At 40.6% G+C, this 22,887-nt stretch overlaps 1 protein-coding gene and 1 long non-coding RNA gene across 3 annotated transcripts in view; one reads left to right on the top strand and one right to left on the bottom strand.

Annotated features, from left to right (window-relative positions):
• Positions 1 to 22,887, bottom strand: part of LOC130383874 (uncharacterized) — an 88,499-nt gene that overhangs the window by 35,776 nt on the left and 29,836 nt on the right. The gene's annotated exons all lie outside the window — the stretch shown is intronic.
• Positions 21,520 to 22,887, top strand: part of edil3a (EGF-like repeats and discoidin I-like domains 3a) — a 77,710-nt gene continuing 76,342 nt past the window's right edge. Inside the window, exon 1 of one of the 2 annotated variants that reach the window (XM_056591751.1) lies at positions 21,520 to 22,037. In XM_056591751.1, the coding sequence (XP_056447726.1) occupies positions 21,974 to 22,037 (64 nt within the window). In that variant the 5' untranslated portion in view covers positions 21,520 to 21,973. The remainder of the gene's footprint in view (positions 22,038 to 22,887) is intronic. The other variant, XM_056591750.1, reaches the window with a different exon arrangement.

Genomic DNA, 22,887 nt, shown 5'->3' with positions numbered 1-22,887 from the left:
ATTAAAAATGTACGGTATTGATTAACCATTATACGCTTACACCAGTTCAAAAAGACTTGCTTTGTGGAACATCAAACAACCAAATTCCTCAAACACCAGCTCCCCCACACTTATGACACAACACCCTGCTTTGATTTACATGGGTCTAAAACAGAATGTGAACTTGCTATGCACTGGGGATGCAGGAATGATAGTGGGCTGTGGGCCATTACATTTCCAAAGACCCGGTGACTCCCTTCGTAACAGAGCTTAACTGTGAGCGCCCCAAAGCCCATCCATCACTAAGATAGAAATGATGATCTACAAGGGGTCCACGGGACCTCAAAGATTCCTGCTAGTGATGTATTAACTAGAAAACATCCTTCCTCGAACCTCCACGGCTATCGCTCTGGCACAGTGAATAGGTTTAGTCCACGCAATCTCACAATGCCCAATTGTAATTTAAGTAAAACAATGGGTGTGACTATAGAAAACGATTGAAAATAAATGTGTATTTTTATTACCAGGGGTGATACGAATTGAAAAGCATCTGTCTGATAAAAAGGTTTGTCAGACTTTTGCAGTTTCTCACACACGTGAACTTTCAAATGATGATAAAAACTTGAGTCCTGACAAATGCAAAAGTGCAAGCTCACATCTAGTGCTCAACACTAGCAATAAATCATCCAATTGTGGTTTCTCCTTTCTCTTCAGTTTTACAGTTTGGTTTATTTTAGTGGTGAGGAATTATGACCATTTTATGACCAGAGAGAGACTGAGACACACACACACACACACACACACACACACACACACACACACACACACACACACACACACACACACACACACACACACACACACACACACACACACACACACACACACACACACACAGCAGGAAGTAAGGTAGGAAAATAAGGGAAATGGGTCCTGTATCATTCTAAAGTAAAAGATGAATGTGCTGTATGTGGAATCATCAATGTGTTTTATATAGATATAGATATTATTTATGATATGTGAAGTCAAGAATAGGGAAAGCAAGAACAACATTCAACATATTAAATAATATCTGGAAAACTAAAAACATCTCACTCAATACTAAGCTCAAAATCTTCAACTCCAACATCAAATCTGTACTGCTGTATGGATCAGAAACCTGGAAGACCACCAATACCATCACCAATAAACTGCAGACTTTCATCAACCACTGCCTTAGACGCATCCTCAGGATCTTCTGGCCAAACCGTATCAGTAACACCAACCTGTGGGAACGCACCAATCAAGAGCCCATAGAGATACAGTTGATAAGGAGAAAGTGGAGCTGGATAGGTCACACACTAAGAAAAGGCAAAACAGCAATAACCAAACAGGCACTAACATGGAACCCACAAGGCAAACGGAGCAGAGGGAGGCCCAAAAGCACCTGGAGAAGGAGCACAGAGCTAGGTGTGAAAAAGAAGGGACTGGCGTGGAAACAGCTGGAGAGGATGGCACAAGACAGACGGGGGTGGAAACGATTCATCAATGGCCTATGTTCCGAAAGGAATACAAAGGCTTAACTAACTAACTATGATATGTGATGTGATGTATGAATGTGCAATGCATATTATATTGTAATTAAATACACATATTCACTGATTTATGATTATATTATTCAGATATGAGATTTTATAAATTATTATTGATATGTTCCATATTTCATAAATGATTGCCCACACTATTATTGTTTGTGGCTCACCTTTAACTGGCCTATAATGAATGGATCAGAACCACTTCGGACCAGCTGTAGCAGAAATAAAATAAAAAGCTTTCACCACACCAAAGTCACTGTGTTCAGGTTAGTGGGTTGAGTGAGCAAGAGGGATGGATTGATACACACTACAAGATTTTTTAGGAAACCAACCCTCAGTTGCCCTCCAACTGAGACTTTTTCCCACATCAATTGGAGTAGCTTTTTTCAAAACCAAGTGGTCTTCAGTTTAGAAAAGTAACACACGTTAAAAGAATAAAGTAGTTTATGACATAGATGTAATTTCAAGAAGTTTTAATAGTCCAAAAGTTAAGAGCTTTTGATGGATGTCAGTAAATCCTTTCACATCTATAATCCTATCATAAATGCATGAACAATAGCTTTTTATCTAAAGTATGAATCTAGGTGTGTCATTGTGTCTGTGTGTCTGTGTGTCTGTGTGTGTGTGTGTGTGTGTGTGTGTGTGTGTGTGTGTGTGTGTGTGTGTGTGTGTGTGTGTGTGTGTGTGTGTGTGTGTGTGTGTGTGTGTGCGTATAGATGCACATGCTCATGTTTGTGCATGCATGTGTGTGTGTGTTTATTAGTATAAGTCACGCTAGACAGCATTGTAGTTGATGGGATTCTTATTTGGCCCAGTCAGCAATATGCTGATGCAGGTTTTTTTCTTCCTTCTTCTTCTCTATTCCCTATAACAGTGAACCTGTATGCCACATCTTACTCTATGCAGCACTATGCAACACTATAGCCGTCATCATTATCCAAAACCACAGAGAGAATCAACTCCATAGTTCACCAGTGGACAGATAGCCATTAGCATTAGACTTGTCCCATGCCAGTTGCAAATAGTCGCAGCCCTCATTGGAAGCTAAAAATAGATTGTTGCTAAGATTTTGTTTCTGTATGACCGTTTCGCTTTCTTTCAGTTTTAGTACACTCAAGACACAGCAGACGTGAAGATGTAGCTTCAGTGTGGGTATAATGTATGCCTTGTCAGTTTCCCTGAGGGCCTGGCCAACCATTACAAAGGTTATTGGAGGCACTATATCACTGACACATCATTTATAAGGACACTCTGACCTTGAATTGACATTTTGATAGAAGAGAATTTACATTTGTCATCTTATTCCCGTCTATCTATAACACATGTGCAGAATATAAAAATGTATCCTCATACAGAGGGCACTAAGTTGCACATTCAAGTTTCATGAGTTTCATGAACCATTTAAGATATTAAATGGTTGTATTGTGACACAATTCCTGGGAAGACTTCAAGTATCTGAATAATAAAGTGAATATTTTCTTTTTTATCTATCTTTATTTTCTTAGTAGCTTAGTAGCTTTCTTAGAAGCATTATATACATATATTATAATGAGCATACTGTCGTAATTGTTATTCTACAGAGACAGGGTGCAACAGGTGAATGTTAATGGGTTTTATGGGTGAACCCACATGCTGTTCATCATCCCATGATAGGAAAATTACATTATAAATTATAATATGCAATTCTTTCGGATATTGCATATAACGACATTCTTTGGTAACTATAAACCTTTCACGAAACTTGGTGCTCATACAGTTTTATTTTTATTTGTATGCAATTGAATATAGTTTTTTAGTTTTGGTTTAAGATCAAACATATATATATATTATATATATATATATATATATATATAGGCTACAAACAATGTTTTGATATTTGCAGTGTAAATTTGTACTTTTGTTTTTCATTTTCCATGAGTGTACAGTATTATCCATAGAGATCTCGTCGCAACACAAGAACTCCACTCACAATGTGGCAGAGGATTATTCCTCCAGACTAATTAACCATCGCACAGCTTTTGCCAAAAATACACTCCCCAGGTCTGATTGGTTTCAAACAAATGGAGAGAGGAGGGTTGGGGGACATAGGATCACCCAATAGAACACCCAAGTGAGAGAGAGAGAGAGAGAGAGAGAGAGAGAGAGAGAGAGAGAGAATGGAAACCTGCATACATTACTGCATTGTACAAAAAAAAACAGAATCCTTTCATTTTCCTCTAGAACCTGACCTAATTCCTTATACCTGGGGGACTCAGGAGCATCTTTCCACTGTTCTCTGGGAGGAAAAGAAATGGCAAACTGGAAAAGTGCACAGATAATCTGGGCTTTGAGCGGCCTGAGGTAATATTCAGGTCATAGCAGAAAGATTGAAGGTGCTCGTGTTCATAGGTGAAGTGTTACCAGCACTGCCTTGCATATTTAATGGTATATTAATACAAATGGGAATGAATGATTTGCTGTTTGGAATTGTTTTGCTTTCTGTTCTTTTGAAAACTGAGAGTCTGCATTGATGTGGAGCAAAAGTTAATTTGGGTTTGATGTAGACTCCTATATTGACAGCAATTCACTATGGTCTTATGAAGATGAATGGTTTGTTTTTGTAGCAATCAATTATACCCTTATTGGAAGATGACCATGTTTTCTGCACCCTTGTTGAGAATCACACAACATCTCATATATAATTGTAAAATAATGTTATTAACACAGCTAAATGTGTTTGTGTATTCATGCAATGAGAGTGAAAATATGCAAATCACGACAGGGTGAAATTTAAATATCCAGTGTTAGAATTAGTTATAATAGCCTTGATCTAAACATGTTTCGTGAATATTTAATAGAGAGAGAGGGGGTAAAAATAATACAAAAACATTAGAATTGTCATTAATTTTTTTACATGATATAATTTCAAACTCAGGGCCCAGAAAGAAAGTCATCATGAATCCATCACACTTACTTTGTGCAAGAGTCAATGGAGCATAATGCAAGGCACAGTATGTCAACAGAAAGGATGTAGCTCTAGGACAGGGGCCAGTTCCTCTTACCGCGTGCGTGACAACTCCCAAACTTCAAAAGCAAGCGGAGAAAGTGGTAAAATGTAGGAACGAGGGAGAGGGTCGATATGCAGACAGCCATGGCAGGGCAACATCGAGTCGTACACATGCTAATTTAAAAGAGTGTAACAGACACTTATCTTTAGGCAAATATGAAAAACCAAAAAAAAGACCAGTGCGTAAATAGAGAAATAAAAGAGTCAAAGTTAGTTGTCACGGTTAGAAAGGGATGTGGCAGTGCCCTGCTTTGTTGTTTGTTATTTTGCCTTCCAACCTTGTAAAATATTAAAGGACTATTTCGATTAAAATAACATAATCAGCACTTCTGGCATTTACATATGAAGTGTACTCTTTCAATGGAATAATGGCTATGCTTAAGGCCAGGATAGTAATGTTTATGCAGGCCTCCTCCTTATGTCATCTGGGTCTTTGAATATTCTCTTTATGTGTGACTGTGTATCGTGTGTGCCTGTGTGAGTATGTGCGTGTGTGCATACATGTGTTTGTATGCGTGTATGCGTGTGTGCCTTTCTGTTTTTGCCTGTGTGTGTGTGTTGTGTGTGTGTGTGTGTGTGTGGGGGGGGGGGGTGAGGGGGGTTGGTACACTGTAATGGATATTTAAGTTCTATGGAAATAATTGCAAAATTGTGGCTGACCAGGTATGTTGTGACCACATGGATAGCATTAACATTTTATTTAATTAGTTATACCACAACACAATTAGATGAAATCCATTTTAAACAAACATGACCCTCCAATACAATAGAAAGAGGGTTTCCATACTACCGGTAATTAGTTCCTATTTATGTACACAATTAAAATGCAAAGAGGCAATGTGTGTGGGATGTGTGTGTGTGTGTGTGTGTGTGTGTGTGTGTGTGTGTGTGTGTGTGTGTGTGTGTGTGTGTGTGTGTGTGTGTGTGTGTGTGTGTGTGTGTGTGTGTGTGTGTGTGTGTGTGTGTGTGTGTGTGAACGTGGCTGTGCACCTTGTTGTGCACATACTTTTGTGCTTCAAAAAAGTGAATGATTCAACAATATTTATAAGAACATAAAAAAAAAAGTTAAGTACAGTAAAGTCAAAATTAAGAAAACCCCCACAGTGGCTCCAACGGAGACCATTGTTCAATTCAACAATCTTGTAGCCTACAATGTATTATTGTAACAGGTCCTATAACAAAGCCATATCAGCCTAATCTCAATTGGTGTATTTTATATGAATGTAAACACGTTTGCAAAGGAAGATGGGTGAAATATGTTAGAATCTAATTGCATTTCTGTCATTGTTTATCGTATCCTAACAAGGATACGGTAACAGGGGTAGCCTCGAAGGTGCTCTCAATGGGGCACCACTTTGTAAAAACCCTGGCACACTGCTTAAAGAACATTGTTTCTGTAGATAGAGGGACTAACGGTTCACAGGAGGACTGCTTTATTACGAGCATAATGTTCGAGCAAACGAAAAAATCGAATTCCATCAACAAAACACAATTATCACAGCAGAATATTTATGTGGTTTAATGTGGCCTCTCTGGCCAGAGTTAGTAGCACCACTGAGCATTGGCTCTTTGGCATAACAGTGACATTGCCGACATGAAGAGTGACAAAAGGAAAACCATTCGGAAGCAATTATCAACCATGTCTTCATGCTAGGTAATGGTGTTACTAATAAACCAAAAAAACTAAATTGGTTTTGCACTTTATTAAATATCAGTCCGGTTTTCATTTTGGACATCAGGTTCCCTCATAGTTATTCCCAGCAATTGCTCAGCACACAATTTAATTAGAGTGCATGAATCCCTGGGTCAATTGAGTCATGGATGGACACTTAGTTACTGACTTATATTAACATATGAAAGCAAAAATGTGCAGTGAAAAGTGATATAGTGCAGCTTTAAGTCCATGAGTTTGGGCTAACCCCAGTGACCATGGAATGTTAGGTCTAAAGCATACCACTTGGAAATCCAAAACAGTACAGTGGAGAAATGTGTCTGACAAACAGTATACAGTAACGCTGAAAGGTCAGAACCAAGCCAGGAAACATGAAACGTTGGCCTCCCGCCTCTCTTTGCTGCTCTTCAATTTGTTGCTGTCCATTTCTCCTCCACCTCCTACTCCTTTTTAGACTATGCGTCCAATTTTGTTTAGATAAATTCTCAGTTCAAGCCCTTTTGTCTCCCCAAAATATAGTTGCCTAGTTACCTGCCAGCCACTTGGACATTTATATCCAAAAATAAGACACTCTTAGAAGATGATTGTTTTCGCATCTTAAGGAATACCTATAATAGTCACTCACAGACTAATGTATCACGTTATATGTTTGTTAGATGTTATGAATGTTGCCGGGCTTGAATTCACATTGAGAGGCAGGTTCCTTATTTCCAACAGTGTTGGCACAGCAATGTCATCAAATCACTCATTGAGTTAATTATTGCCTTTGTGTTTGGCTGAGCGAAGCACTTCAGTCCATTGTGTTCCGTTCATTTCACAAAATAGAATGTGAGGCACAATCAAAGACAATGAAATGTTGACCTGGCATGCTAATGCTGTATTAAGGAGTGAGGTATTGAAAACGTGTTTAGACATGATAAGGTTTTCCCCCCCCCCAATTGCATCTCAGGGCCAACCTGCATTCAATCATGCACTGTTTGGCTACTGTTGGTCTATTGTTGGACTCTCTGTCGTGTTCCAGCCAGGGTCTGCTCAAACAGTGGAGAATAGCACACACACACTGAATTGCGTCTCACTAAAAATAGGAAATCAGTGAGTCACAAAGCACAATCTGTTCTGTTGAAATGTGTTTGAAAAGTAAAAAGGCAGTTTGGAGAAGGAAAATATGTGTTTATTTACAAATATATTTACTTTCATATCCCAAATCAGCCATCCCATTGCCAAACACTAATAACACACTAATAATCAACAATATAATATTTATATATTATGATTATCATGATGCGTCTCTATCATGATCATGACACTTAAATGCATCCTTTCAGTGCACCCCATGAATCCACGTATATGCGTGTCATGTTTGTTTGTGTGTTTGTTCAGCTTTATGACTCCATTATCAACTGACGTATGATTGCACATGAAAAGCAGGCTACAAGGTCCTTTTTTTTGCCAACTTACTGATAAACTGACAGACAGACAGTTGTATAGAGAGACAGAGAGACACACAGACATTTAGGGGGACGGACGTGCTTTTGGAGTTAGCCAAAGCAAATCACAGATGGCATGTTTACCATGGGGGTCAAATGAATAGGTATACAGACACCCTTTTTTTTTCAGCATATTTTAGATTTTGATTATTAATGTATCTTTTTTTCGGCTGTCATGATCTCTCCTGCTAGAAGCATATTCATTCCTTCAGACTATTTCTTTCATTCCACCTCTTACTTACTTTTCATAATATATCCTTTGCTTTCCCTTTGTCTTTCAGGACTATTTATTTGTTTGTGTTTCATCGCATTTGAACCATAACATTGCAGGCTCAAATGATAACATATTAAATACTTTTAAATATCCCAGTCAGTTGCTGCAGGATTTTTCATTTCTCACAAAACTACCCAACATTATTCAGAATGGGCAACCTTTTTAGAAATGAACAGAAGAAATCCGGAATGTTGTTGATGATTACCTCTCCAAAGAATAGTGTGCTTTACGAGTTAAAATGTGCAATTTGATTAAGTGCTTGGTTTAAACTGAAACATGTAGCAATTTAATAAAAGCCATTATGTTCCATTATATGGTTACAATATTTACAAGGACTATAAGGGCTCCACTTTTATGTACTCTGAAGATAGGTCTGAAGATATTGGTCTGAAGGTCTGAAGATACTGGCTCTATACAGGAAGATACTGGCTCTATACAGGAAGACAGGCTCTATACAGGAAGATACTGGCTCTATACAGGAAGACACTGGCTCTATACAGGAAGACACTGGCTCTATACAGGAAGACACTGGCTCTATACAGGAAGACACTGGCTCTATACAGGAAGACACTGGCTCTATACAGGAAGACACTGGCTCTATACAGGAAGACTCTGGCTCTATACAGGAAGACACTGGCTCTATACAGGGAGATACTGGCTCTATACAGGAAGACACTGGCTCTATACAGGGAGATACTGGCTCTATACAGGGAGATACTGGCTCTATACAGGGAGATACTGGCTCTATCCAGGTGAACGTTGGGTGCATTAAGGGAAGAGAGAGGGAGCTGTTTGACCAGTGTTGTCCGGAAAGCATTAAAGGACACTATTAAAGGTCATATATTATACCACCAGATGTAACAAGTGGGCTTGTCCACCTAGAAATAAGACGGATAGATGAGCAACATTTGCTACAGTCCACTTGGTAGGCTGGTAGACTGATCTATCCAGCATACATCTAGGTGGACACGCCCACTTGTGATGTCAAAAGAACGGCTAGTAATGGCTAATCACACTCACACCTGGTGGTATTATATGTTACCTTTAAAGTATCTTTATTTTGCAGTGGCGGAAACTGATCAGAGCAATCCATGCCATTCTTCCTCCAATGGACCACTGCTAAAGAGTTTTCAATTGTGTTATCCCAGATCCAGCAATCCAATTATATTACAGCAGAACTTCTGATGGAGATGCTACAGAGCCTGGGCCAGATACCAAAACTCTTCCCTCAGGGAAAAGTTTATTAGTTTTGGCAGAGTTTGTGTTCTCTGTCAGCCAATTACGCGCTAACAAATCCCCCCCTCATGATTGGTCCAAACAAATATGACGCGAAACAAAGTGAAACACAACGTCACCCAGATTTGGCTCGTCTGCTATCAGACTTTGAATATTAATCTAGAGACATCTGTGATTTGTGACACTAGCCGTTGTATGACATGGCATAGGCTATCTTCATATATAATATATTATGAGCAGTGGTAGGACGGGTCTGTAACTGAACTTGTCAAAGACACATTTTGAGGGATATGACTCTATGGAACAGGGTAACCTCATCGCACTGCAGTGAATCCAAGCGTTAGACAAAGATACGACAGGATCCACTTTAAACATGGGGAAGTCACCAGCTGACTATGCCACACTATAACGATACATTATAGTGTTGTGACCAAAGTAAAAGTAAAACTGTTGTTCACTCGCTATTCTGTTCAGGATTGCTGTGTGGTTCCTTGTTTGTCACTATCTCTCAGGAGACATAGACATGTTGAGGTTGTCTGGAAACCTGCCAGAGGTCATCTCCCTGCAGGTTTAATGAGGTGGTCTTGGCCCAGGGCAGCAAAGGTGTACACTGTGCTTGTGATCATTACCCAGATTATAAACACTTAATAACATGTCGAAACATCTAGTAATAGAGCCAGGCTTTGGAAAAGGACACTGTCAAAGCACATCAGCAGCAGCAGCACATGATCACAGTCTTATCAATTCCTAAGAGATAATGAGGGAATACATAAGAAAGTATACATTGTTATATGTTCATATATAAATGAGGCTTCAAGTTGTTTTCATTAATAATGGATGTTCCTGTGTGGTTGAAGTGGATATCAGCTAAAGCTAAGAAATTACTTTCAATTATTAACACGTAATCTTCACAACAAATATTTAGTGAGATCTTCAGCATAAGGAAACAAAGAAATACAGACAAACAGATTGTACCCTTATTTTGGATTTACTTATTCATTCAAATGAAATTATAATTAAAATCGTTGGGAATAGAAGATATCACAAACTTTCTGCTTGCACCCGCTTGTCTTTTGATATACTGTGGCATCCTTTTTCGACGTGAAGGAATTCTAACTACACTGGTCATCATCTTTAATTTAACACTTGTTTTATCATCGCCCATGCTTGACGTAGATTAATTGGAGCAGGCTTTCATTGTAAAGATCCTCAACCTGTTAAATGAATCTGTCACGTAAACTTGGAGCGGACTCAAACCAGACTGACGCATTGCATCAATGATCACATTCCAACTCGGTTTGCTTTGATACAACCACTGCCTGCGAGAGTTGAGAGTTAATTCCCACTGTAACTTGAGCAGCCCACACCACCACCACCAGCTCCAGCACCACCACCAACCCATCGCCCCCATCCCGAGGATCGACTTTCATATACCGCCCCCTCCCCCCTCCGTATCCAAGACGATGGAGAATCTCCCATGTGATATGAGGCGGGGGACCCGTGCCTGCACACCAAAGAAGAAATCATTTACATATCTCACACACACACACACACACACACACACACACACACACACACACACACACACACACACACACACACACACACACACACACACACACACACGTCCTGTTTACACAGCTCCCATTTATCATAGTCGACAACTTTATGGATAGGTTTCTCAATAGGTGAGCAATATTAATCACACACAAATCCAATATGAAACACATCCGAAACACAGGTTTCTCCAATCTGAGCGGGGAAAGCTCATGTCTTGAGTAAATATTGCATGCAGATAAAGTGTGAGGGTAGGCAGAAAAGGCAATAGGAGTGAGCCCACATTGCAGAGAACCGATTCGCAGGACTCAGCACTTTGGCCCAGTCTGATGTGTTAGATTATACAGAGGCTCTGTGTTCTTGAGGAAAACACTGCTATGCTGGCGCATGGGATAGGCATTGGATTCAATTTAACGATTTAGAAAAATTCCCACACCCACTGACACTGATACACAGCATTTTTTGCAACGGTAGCAGCCGTTGGTACAGCCTAAAGTATTCAGAATACTACACAATATCTACCCCATAATACTTCACAATAAGCATGCGGTGATAAATGTACAGCCAGTAGTGTACTGGAGGATGGTGCTTCATGGCTGCCACCCCCAAAGACATTGTGATCATTTCGTCATTGCAGCATGGGCCAGCTCACAACAAGCCTAGACACACACGTCACAGACACACACTTTAGTTAGTTTCTCTCTTTATCACTCCACAGAACAAGTTGCACTGCTCACATACACAAAGAAAAAACTGGAACGCTGAAGTCTCCAGGCCCCCTCCACCAGCAGTGTGTTCTGCTGTTTGTGGCACTGTCCCAGGAGTGAGGAGCTACTGGTGTAGGGAATGGGAACACCACGATAACGAAGACAATTCCAGCTATCAGACCGAGCAGCACTGCACATTCAATGGAAGAGTATTCAAAACATTCAAAATTCATTGCATCTGTCGCAAAGCAAAAAAAAGAGAAATATTGTGTCTCATTTCTCGGACAATTACCCCCCCCAGTTTTCTCCTCAGTTTTTATGGAATTTATTATTTTGTCCCGATGATCTCAATTCAAGAGAGTTTAGTTCTGAATAGGCATGCTCCTAATTAGTTGTATGTATGATCTTTGGTTTTGTATCAGCTGCCACGTCTGTCGCAGGCTCTTTGTCAAATGTGTGAGTACCAGACGGCAAATGGAAGCTAAGTCTTCCCCTCCATCATTTAAATTGAGCCGTTGATACTTTGCAGCTTAATATACCCCTATATCTCTGTTTAGGGACATGGTCTTGCAGGTCACTCTTGCTTTTCTCTTTTCGCCAAAAAGTCTTTTTTTTTTCTGAGCTAGCTGCAAACTTAACTTTAGAAGCTTTGTCCAAAGAGCAAGTTTCTCAGAGGGAATAGCCAAGGGAATAGTTATGAATGGACGTCTTGCTGCTTGAGTTTTATGTGTTTTGCCCGCTGCCCTTCATGTCACTTTCCTACTTAAAGCGCCACAGAGACCTGCTGGAGCACGGGTTAACTGCTCAAAAAAAACATCACTCATCACTCAAAGAATATAATATTTTTTTATAATAATGTATTTGAGATAGCAGCGGAATATATTTTAATACACTAAGTCTTTAGGAGAACCAGGCCTATTGCCTGAATAACTCAAACAGGGGTTACTTGGTTGTACGATAAGATTTGGCTTTACGGTAGCAAGTGAAGCTGATCTAGAACCCACTTATACAAAAGAAAGATAAACGATAAAAGTACTATTCATGCTGAAACATGAATCATCGTTTATAGTACAAATGGTATAATAGCCAGAGATATAGAATACATGATGAAATGAATGAACGATAACTCAATTAAAATGTACACCTAATTGCATATGAACCACCATTATTACAGTTGCATTGATGTAATGATTCTGACAGCTCCATGAGAAACAAAAGACACAACGCAGACAGCATATCATCAGATTAAGGTAATTACTCTAACATTGCTTTCCTAATCTCGTTACGCTACGACATAATATGGCGGCTTCAGGAGTCGACGCATCGTGTCACGTGATGCCCAGAGCTGGTTGATATTTTTTTAATTGTGCATCTCTCGCTCTTCAAACGCTGCTCGAGGTAAATACATTTATCAAACAAAAGGGCGCACGCAGAATGCAAACTATTTCATGCTTGCAGGCATCCTCATATTTTAGCCTGACAAGACAAAAACCTTGCTTGCTGTGATTGGGAGGTGGTTTGGGAAAATATAAACGTTCAATGTGACCCTGAAGCCTGACAGGTGCATGGTATTCTCACTACCGGGTGTATGTGCCAACAAGTGACACACGTTTTCTTTCCATTCAGAAAGTCTAAGTTATTATCCTGCGTAACAACAAAGTAGATGAAAAAAAGGAGAAATCTTCCAATGTAAATTGAGATGGTCGATGTAAAAGGACAGAATCTTATTCTATATTCAGGATGTGTGCTTGGTGGGTCTATGTACCGGATGTTACTTGAATGCTAGGGGTTTGCTTGAAACATGGCTTGTCAGAAATTAACAACAACTGACAGAAACTTGGAAAAGGGAGGAAAGGGAAAAAGTTAAGACTTGACATGATGAAACATCACTCCTTAGCAGATAGGGCCTTCGTAGAGGTCAGAGAGCAATAATTCATCAGCTATTGAGATGTACAATGCATGCCTACCATTGACATGTTGATTTGAGGCTAGTTAGATACATTTTGTATTGGATATATATCATTACATTACTAAGTGTATCTAACTAGCACAAAGAAATCACATAAAATAACCATGTATAATTGACCTTGATTCTGCTTATTTTGGTTCTTTCAGTGAATCATGTTTCACCGACAAGTATTCAAATGGCTGCATTTTTTATAATATTGTTATTCATCTCATATACGAAAGAGCACATGTTTTTTGTTTGTTTGTGTATTGTTGCTGTTGCAATACTCAAGGTCTCTCCCGCAGACGGTGGGTGTGTGTGCACGGAAATAAAAATGATGTTTGTTCCGGAATTGACGACGTAAAAAGAACCAGCAAATTCCCAAAAGCAAATTTCTAGCTGATGATCGGAAAACAACTGTGTTTTTTCCGGTTGGAAAATCAGACAGGTCTTTAGGGATGTCGTTCTCCTAACTCCCCAAAGTCTCAGTGTTCACAAGCATTGCCAAGGGTTCCTGATAACAGATGTATCCTAACGTGTGTAGCCTACATAGAATAGGTTCGCTTTTCCCTCTGAAATAGTGTGTTGTATTTTTTAGGGTCGCTGAACTTACATTGTGGTAGCGAGGGAGAATTCAGGGAGTGAGAACTTTAAATCTAGGTTAAGCATTTTATACACAGTCCATGCCTTTTTGTTAGAACAAATTGAAAACAACGAACACATATTGCTAATCTCAAATGTCTTGTATTTAGTCTCTATTATTGCCACATTCTAAAGGTATTGTTTTTTCCCTACTGGTAAGTGCTGTCTGACTAGCAAGCGGCAGATACACTCAGGACTTTAATTTGGTCCGGTTAAACAACAGGAACAGATTCCTCGGAATCCATTGTTAGGATTAATGTGGCCATTGTAAAATTTCTGTAAATCATCTGCATGAAACGTAAACCAGGCAGATTTAAATGCCAGAAAGTTACTGCACATGCCCAGGGAGTTGTCTACTATCTCGGCTTCATCCGTCCCTACCAATTAATCATAATGATTGATTCCGCGGATCAGAGCAAGAGGAGGGCTCTGTGACTTGGAAGTCACTGACCCCTTAGGTAATCGTATATCTGCCGTTTGCTAGGTTCTAATACATCATAAGAAAACATTGACACATTTTATGTGCTTGTTATTACTGAGGATAAGAGAAACACCAGCAATTAGAAAAGATGGAAAATGGCACATGAAAGAATAGAAGGACGCCAGAGTATAACACGCCTTCCTTTGGCTATCTTCATTTGGTTCTCAATCATTATTTTTTCTTCACTTTATGATTTTTTTTACATCTGTGAAGTCAATAGATACCATATGGAGAAATCAATACCATAACAGTGCAATTAACGGTGGTAAGGATGCAGAAGAAAACAATTTATATGCATTGGTTGCAAGCCTACCCTGTCTACATCACACCCTGAAATCATGGTTTCTATGGAGACCAATGTGGGTAGCGGTTGAAGGGAGATAACTCATACCTGCTCAGGATGTGGAGATACTGAAGGACATGCTTTCATGTATCACATTTATCATCTTGTTGGCCTTGAAAATGCCAAACTTGCCACACAATACATTTTGATCAAGTCCTTGTCTACTCCATAAAGAGAAGTGTGTAATCATTTTGAGAACATCTGGCAAAACATAATTTTATAGGGAAATAGGTATTCAGTATGTATTAAATTGATAATTGCGCAGTAATATAAAATATAGGGAAATATATTACAAGCATACATTATTTTACTAAAACATAGCAAGGGCGCTAGAGAGAAATTAAGGAACTTCCCCCTAAATCCATACCCATTGGAAATAAGTACTTTGTATTTGTATTTTGAGCCCATGGGCAATGAGGTTAAGAGGATTTCTCCATCTCAAACTTGGGTTGCGCCAGCAATGCGGTAATTAGCCTCTGGCGCCTGCATTCCTCACTGTTTGTTTTTTGAAGCAGAGGAGGTAAAGTAGCCGATTTTGGAAGACCCACGCTCATCCAACATGCCCCCATGAATTGGAATGGAAAAATGTCAAGTGTACTGCTTTGCATAACGCAACAGGAATTTCAAAATCCTGCCGTCACCTTGCAGAGTAAGCCACTCATTGCCTGACACCGCCTCAGCCAAGACAAGCCTTAGCGGAAGCACTAAATTATTTACATATTCTAGTGGTATATAAACAACCGTTATATGGCTGTCTGGATGGTGAAAGCTACAGACATTCTAAACAGCTGTTATATCACAATGTTCAGCTTTAGCCCATTTCCTTGTGTCTTTGGAACAAGAAGAAGATATCAAGATAATCAACGTCAATACTTTGAACTCCCACGTCCACGGGTTACACCAACATACGTCAATGCACCTGCCAGGCCAGTTTCACTTGTGGCGGTACACAACATATTGATTACTGAATCAATTTTGGCAGGACAGTCAATTGTGATGCAAAGGTAAACTCTTGGCCTTTCCCCATGTACACTGCTGTAATGTGTTTAATTGTTTAAATGTTGTACTCCTAACAACAAATCTAGTCTTACAATTTTTGTTTTTTCAATCAAGCTTTTATTGTCACGTAATCCATGCTATAAATACTTAATAAGTTAGAGAAATGTAGCTTCCTAAGATATGACAATATTGACTTGTTTCCATACAGAACCCCTAAATGGTTTTATCTTTGTATTGGCGGTTTGCAAAATAAGATATAATCAAATTCAAATGATAATATGAAGAATTTGTCATGGAAATTAGCAAAAAAGAGCACATCAGGAGGCTGACTATAATGCTATTCATTTCTATGTTTCTCATATAGAACTTTGGGTCACCAGAAGTATCACTCATCCATGTTGCTCACCATGGTCCATGGTCATTGAAAAACGTAACCAAAGGGCAATTGCAACATTAGTCCAAAATAGTGTTTCAAATATATTGCTTGTGGGGAGCCGGGAAATGTCTCCAATAGATTGAAGCTGTAAAGGTCTGTAGCATTAATTGAAGTGAACCTTTTATGTGTTGCAAGGGTTATAGGCTTTCTGTGAAATACCAATATTTAGTAGATAGTGCCCTTGAGGATAAACCATACAAATTATATAACATGTTGTCAAGTGCAATTGTTTATGACGACATGTGATCAATGCTACCCATAGGAGACAGACTCCAATGCGCTTGGAGTCTGTCAGGATGAGCAAAGAAAGAAATTGAGTAAGAAAGAAAGAAATCGTCCCCAGTATATCTTAACCTTTGCAATGAACCCAGTAAATCACTATTGAATGAGTGTTACGACAGCTGCCTAGAAGAGAGTGTCTGCAGAAGAGACAATGACTGTACAATCTACAAGTGTATTCCTTCCTAAAGCTCAAACATATAATGCTATTTACCAGTACAAATTGACATGATACTGACATAGTGATCTGACAATTCTGTCACATTCCCGAAAACGCTTATTAAAAACTCTGTTTCTGCCGTTGAAACAAGTTAGCATTGTTGTTGCCCCCCATAGTTAAATAGTAGGGCCTATAGATTTTGGTTAGAATTATTTAGCAGTGTTATCAATCTCGAGGCGATAAAATACATCTGATAAGAGACAAAGAAGACACAGAGAAAACATACTAATCCCTTTACCATAAAATAAAATAAATCATGCAGAGTCATCATTTGGCGTGCTGTGGCTGCTGATTTGATCAAGCCACAGGCAGAAAAGGCTGATTGCTTGGAATGCTAATTAAATGAACCACCCCTCAGAAATAAAACTGAATTCTTTCAGGAACCGCTTGAAATGGAATATGTTTCTTGATCATTGATGCTTCTTGTTCTGCACCTATTCTTTAAAAGGGCGGATATTCTGTATTTCCTGATCAGCGGTGTAGAAAGTGAGGGAAAGGGAAGTATATGGTCATGACTTACTCATAGCTCTGCAACATGATAAATCCTGAGGGCTCATGCAGGTGCTAGGTTTATTGATCTTTACTTAAAATATATAGACCTCCCCTGCTATCTGTACTCCTTGCTGATATGAGGACCAGGAATGTAAAAAATGAGTTGCAGAAGCCTTCAGAAAGAAGGTCAAGTCCGTATTATTGATTTGACTTGTTCCTCGGACCGCCATGCTTCTGTGTGTGTGTGTGTGTGTGTGTGTGTGTGTGTGTGTGTGTGTGTGTGTGTGTGTGTGTGTGTGTGTGTGTGTGTGTGTGTGTGTGTGTGTGTGTGTGTGTGCGTGTGTGTGCGCGTGTGTGTGTTTGAATCTGGGTTAATAATTACTCTCATGTTTGCAACGTCTTGCCTAATATGAATATAGTAGCTTTGGATTTTTACTTGACATGAACTAAGTCAGTCTTCCACACAGGTAGTCTCCCATGCAGGGGATGGGCAGTAGCCCACATCATGATACCATTTCAAGAAACTACCACTGCAGGGTCCTTAAACATTGTGTTTCATTATTGTTCAAATGCATTTTAATGTGCATACAGCAATAAGCATCTGAAGATTGGACATGAAGGATATTCTAAACAAATGAACAATTATGGGGACAACAGCTTCATCTAAGAAAACAAACCCCTAAGTGGGGGGAAACTGCATTAAATACAGAGACAGAGACAGAGACAACAAAAAACAAAAAGTCATGTTTGAAAGAGCCTGTTGAAATGATACCCTGCTAGGACTTATTCCTCCGAGCATTCTGTGAAGTTGAGTTAACTGGAGCCTTGCTGAGCGACAGGCAAATCTGTGCTTTTGAAATATTTGTTACCATGTTGTGAACATCTTGTTTATTAACGATGGTGAATGCAACCATTATCCTACACTGAATGCATAAGACACTAGCCACTTCTATACGGTTACAAACAAAGGTCCCGGGTAGAACACCCAGCCTCATTTAATCCCTGAAAGCTAATAGAAAATGCAGGTTTTTTTTCCAGATCTTTGTAGCATAGGTTAGCATAAGACAGAGGTAGCCAGGTTGTTCCCTTTACTTTATTCACAGTGGAAACCAAACAAGAAGGGATATAGTGACCACTATGGCTCAAAAGTAGGAGAGACGATAATATGAAGTACTGTTAAAGACTCTGTGACTTGTAGTATGTTCCCTAAGTTCTGTTACAATTCTGTTTTCCCAGTCAAGTCGAACACGCTGCAATCTTAGATTCAGAGATCAATGTGAAATGTTTTCTAATAAATATCACAATCAGATCTCTCTCAGGAAATGTATGGAAGCATTTCCTTATTTTTTTGAGAGTGAATACTTTGTCAATATGAATAGTATAATAAGCACAGTGATAATAAAGGAGAGAAAGTCCGGGGCAAATGGCAGCACTATCAATGGCCTGGGAGTGAGCGAGAGGAATCAAGATGTCCACTAAAGGCACAATACTCTGCTTTGTTGGGCCATGTCTTGTGAGGGAGGGGAGAGCACATACAATGCAATATTCTCTTTGGAATTAATTCAGTGCCTCTGTTCTGAGACTATCTAATTTGATGTTACTGGGCTGCCTTACAGCGCCAATCAGCCCAGCACTCTGGCTGGCCCAGTCTCTCCATACGTCTCTTCTTCTATCTGCCACTACACATCCATCCATCCAGTCCCCCACCCACACACACACACACACACACACACACACACACACACACACACACACACACACACACACACACACACACACACACACACACACACACACACACACACACAAACAAACAAACCCACACACAAACACTCTTCTTTCAACCACACCATACTCTTCTTCTTAACCACAACACTGCAACCTTCTCTTTCCCGTTCCCTTCGCGGTGTCTTCTTCTCCTGCCCATACTTTGCCCAAGGCTTTTGTTAGGTTTTCTTTGGAAGAAAATGCTGAGGCAATCCAGGAAGTTGATGCACGGATTGAGATTGGTAGGGAGAGCACAATGACGGCAAGACATGGGGGATGAGAGAAGGGAGAGAGAAAAGGATCCCGCATGAACGCACGTGCACACACGCTCATGAACACGCTCACACACAACCCCCATATCCCGGCATGTAAGAGCCAATAGGAGGAGAAGAGAGAGAGACACACAGAGAGCGAGGCGGGAGAATACTGATGCAGGCGGTGAGAGAGGCAATGAAACAGACGAGGGAAGCCGTGCCCTTATCCACTCTCATTCCTTATCTTTTTTCTTTTTTTTTTTACTAGGGATGTTAACGGTAATAAACCTCATAATGACAGTGCTAAACGAACGCTAAAGGCACATTCGATTTCATTGGCTCCGTCCAATATTAGGAATCCTGACTAAACGTATTGATCTTTGAGGCGTAAAGTCCTGTTGGGTTTCCACGGTAAGGCGCCACGTCCTAAAGGCGGCTCATCATAAAACGTTTATCACTCGCGGGCTCATGTGGGTCAGGGTGATCCAGACCATAATGGCCTTAATTTGTCAACAAACCTAGAAAAGTGGCACACGCAGCCCTTCCGAGCGACACAAACTGGAAAATACGGTGTCCACACTGGCAAGTATGAAAAAATAAAAACCCACAACAGTTTAAGAGTCAAATATGAGAAGGTCACCGTGTTTTCCGGGCCGTTGCTCATCCTAAATGGGTCCCTGCGGTCTAAATTAGGATGGATGGTGTGCTGTAGACTGGAGGATTCACCGGTCTGAGCCTCCCAACGAACCAAGTGGAGGCAAGGTCAAAGGCGCGCCGATGCACTCGTGTTCAAAGAAAGACCCGTTGTGAGTAGGTTTAGTGCGGTGACGTTGTAGGATTTGTTGGACAAATTGGAGTTTCTACAGTGCAGCGGAGGTGGAGGAACCTGGCCATGCAGGTGTCCCAGACAAAACCGGTCGTTTCCGTCTCTGTCCGTTGACTCTCTTCGGCTCTCTTCCCTTTGGAGTCGACAACATCAGACCATAACTTATTACACAGAAACACTTTCATGAATGGAGTTATTTTAGGTGGTTTATATCAGGTTTACATAGAGGGAAGAACGACAATGGACCACTGCCATCTGCGTTTCATGTGAGATGGCAGCTCATGGTAACCGTGGAGCTAAGCACACATTGCAGCGAATGGAACTAGTACTCTCAGGTTTGAATACCGGTAGAATTCCCTCACCAAGAGCTACGCATGTAAGCTACTGTGTCCGGCAGTCATGTGGGTCCCATTGGCACACTAGTTGTACCACCATCAAATAAAAGACTAATCTTGTGAAGCAAATCTGGGAGCCGGCGCTTGAGGAAAATCTCTGCAGTGCTCCAGTTGGTTTTGAAACTATGCTAATGAGAGTAGCAGTGAACTGCAGGACGAAGTGGAGCATTAGCTTGAGAAGGTTCTGAAGTTTGGTTGCATGTTTGTAGATACAACAAGCATGGCAGCGACATTCACAGAAGCCTTTCAAATAATTCTTAAGCATCTGACAAAAAAAAGAGAGAGAGAGAGAGGAGAGAGAGAGGAGAGAGAGAGAGAATACCTGAAGCTAGTCACAGGAATGTCATTAATTCATGAAGGGTTTAGCAGACAGGACTATTATAGCAATAGTCGTTTTTCTCATGTACGACGAAAGTGGTTCGGAATTGCAAAAAATGTGAATTGGATAATTACAGTAGACATATTTTGGGTACCATTAATGGAAAATAAAACATTGTAAATGCTGCGCTTGACTATTATCAAGCTTGTTAGTTTATCTTACATTTCTGAGCCCTACTACATATCCAATAAGATTGCAATGAAAGCCTACATCCAAAAGAAAAGCTTCTTAAAGAGGTGTGATCTCGATTAGAAGACACTTTACAAAAAAAGCTATTCCTATCAGTGGATGGTAGTATCATATGCAATAAACATTTATGTTTTTTTGGGGTTTTTCCCCCAGTTGTCGCTCATTCACAAGTCCTAATCAACTGTGAGAATGTGAGAAATAAACATTTGGGGGTTTCACACTAGGGTCCAGCCGAGGCCAGGGCTCCAAGTGGCCTATTTGACGCTTTAAACCCAAATCCAACATTGAGCGATTATTTTCATCCGGCAGCAGTGAACGTGCGGGGAGGAGCAAGGCGTTGTATTTATCAGTGAGACAGCGCCCCAGTCGGTTTAATAGGACCCACAGTGAATCGCACTTTTCTCCTTCTTCCTTGAGTCTGATACCCTCACCAACACTGGATGAGTCCTTCCGTGCGGCCGAGGAAGCAGCAGCAGCAGCAGCAGCAGCAGCGATCGCTCCCGTTCTCCATCGCACCGCTGCGGTAAGCGAGAGGGGGGACACAGCAGGAGGGCACTTCGCTGTCAGTGTCACTTGTTTCTCCTCTCTGGGTGAAACATCCAGGGGCTGGTCAACCGGACCGACTTTCTCTCAGACGGAGACCATAAAAAAAAGGGACTTAACGCGCCCCACTGGGGGATCTACGGAGAATCTGGACGGGTCCCACATCCAAAAGGGAACAATCGTAACTTAAGTAGATTGCTCCGTGATACATCGGTGGGGTTTGAAGAGAGCCCTTCTTTTGAGCGAGGATGGGACCGCTTCTCCTTTCCATCGTCCTCTGTGTGAGCGCCGCTGTCCCGCACTTGGTGAAAGGTGAGCGGAAAAGTGATTTGCTTTGCATGTTGTAGCCGTGGACAATGTCAGTGGCGCCCGTGGTTTCTATTATGGGATTACACCGTCGGCTTAATTGTGTTTGATCGATACCATTCAAGAATGTGTTTTTCCATCTGGCGTGCAGAAAATGACTGATTCGGAGGGCGACTGTGGGAATTATTAATCGTGAGAATGTGCGTGTGTTTGAAATGGTTCATAATTTACTGGCTGCTGGTATGTGGAGCATTAGTAGCATACTTATGATAGATAAGTTTGTCACCCATTGCATGTTCTTTTTTTTTCTTTTTTTTAACAATAGCAGATGGATGATAGCTCAGCCTATTTCACTATTTGCCAAAAGATCTAGGAAACATTTTCGATTTCTACACATTAATTCGATGGGCGAATCAGCGGTGATTGCGTCAAGGCGCACTGGAGGAGGGGTGTGTGTGTGTGTGTGTGTAAGGTGTTCATTCTGTGGCTTCCCCTCCGACGGTGTGTCCCCAGAGCGGGAAGATTCCCGCCACGGGGACAGTGGCTCTCCACCCACACACACAATCGGACACGTTAGATTTAACATACAAAACAGGGCAGTCCCTTTCGACGCATAGGCTACCTTTGTTTTTTTTCTTCAAAAAATAAATGGCCAGAAAAATCGATAGCAACAGCTGATCAGATTATTAACATTAAACAGGCATTGCCAGAAATGTAAATGCAGCAGGCAACAAGTGATCGGGTTATTCACATTCAACAGAAGTCCAAGCATATGCTCTCGAGAAAACACTCAAACATCAAAGGATCGTTCATGCATGCACAACTATGCTCCATCGCTTGGGTCTGTTGTCTCATC

This window comes from Gadus chalcogrammus, chromosome 6, assembly GCF_026213295.1.
Source record: "Gadus chalcogrammus isolate NIFS_2021 chromosome 6, NIFS_Gcha_1.0, whole genome shotgun sequence".
NCBI lineage: Eukaryota > Metazoa > Chordata > Actinopteri > Gadiformes > Gadidae > Gadus > Gadus chalcogrammus.
This window is presented reverse-complemented; position numbering and strand designations above follow the sequence as displayed.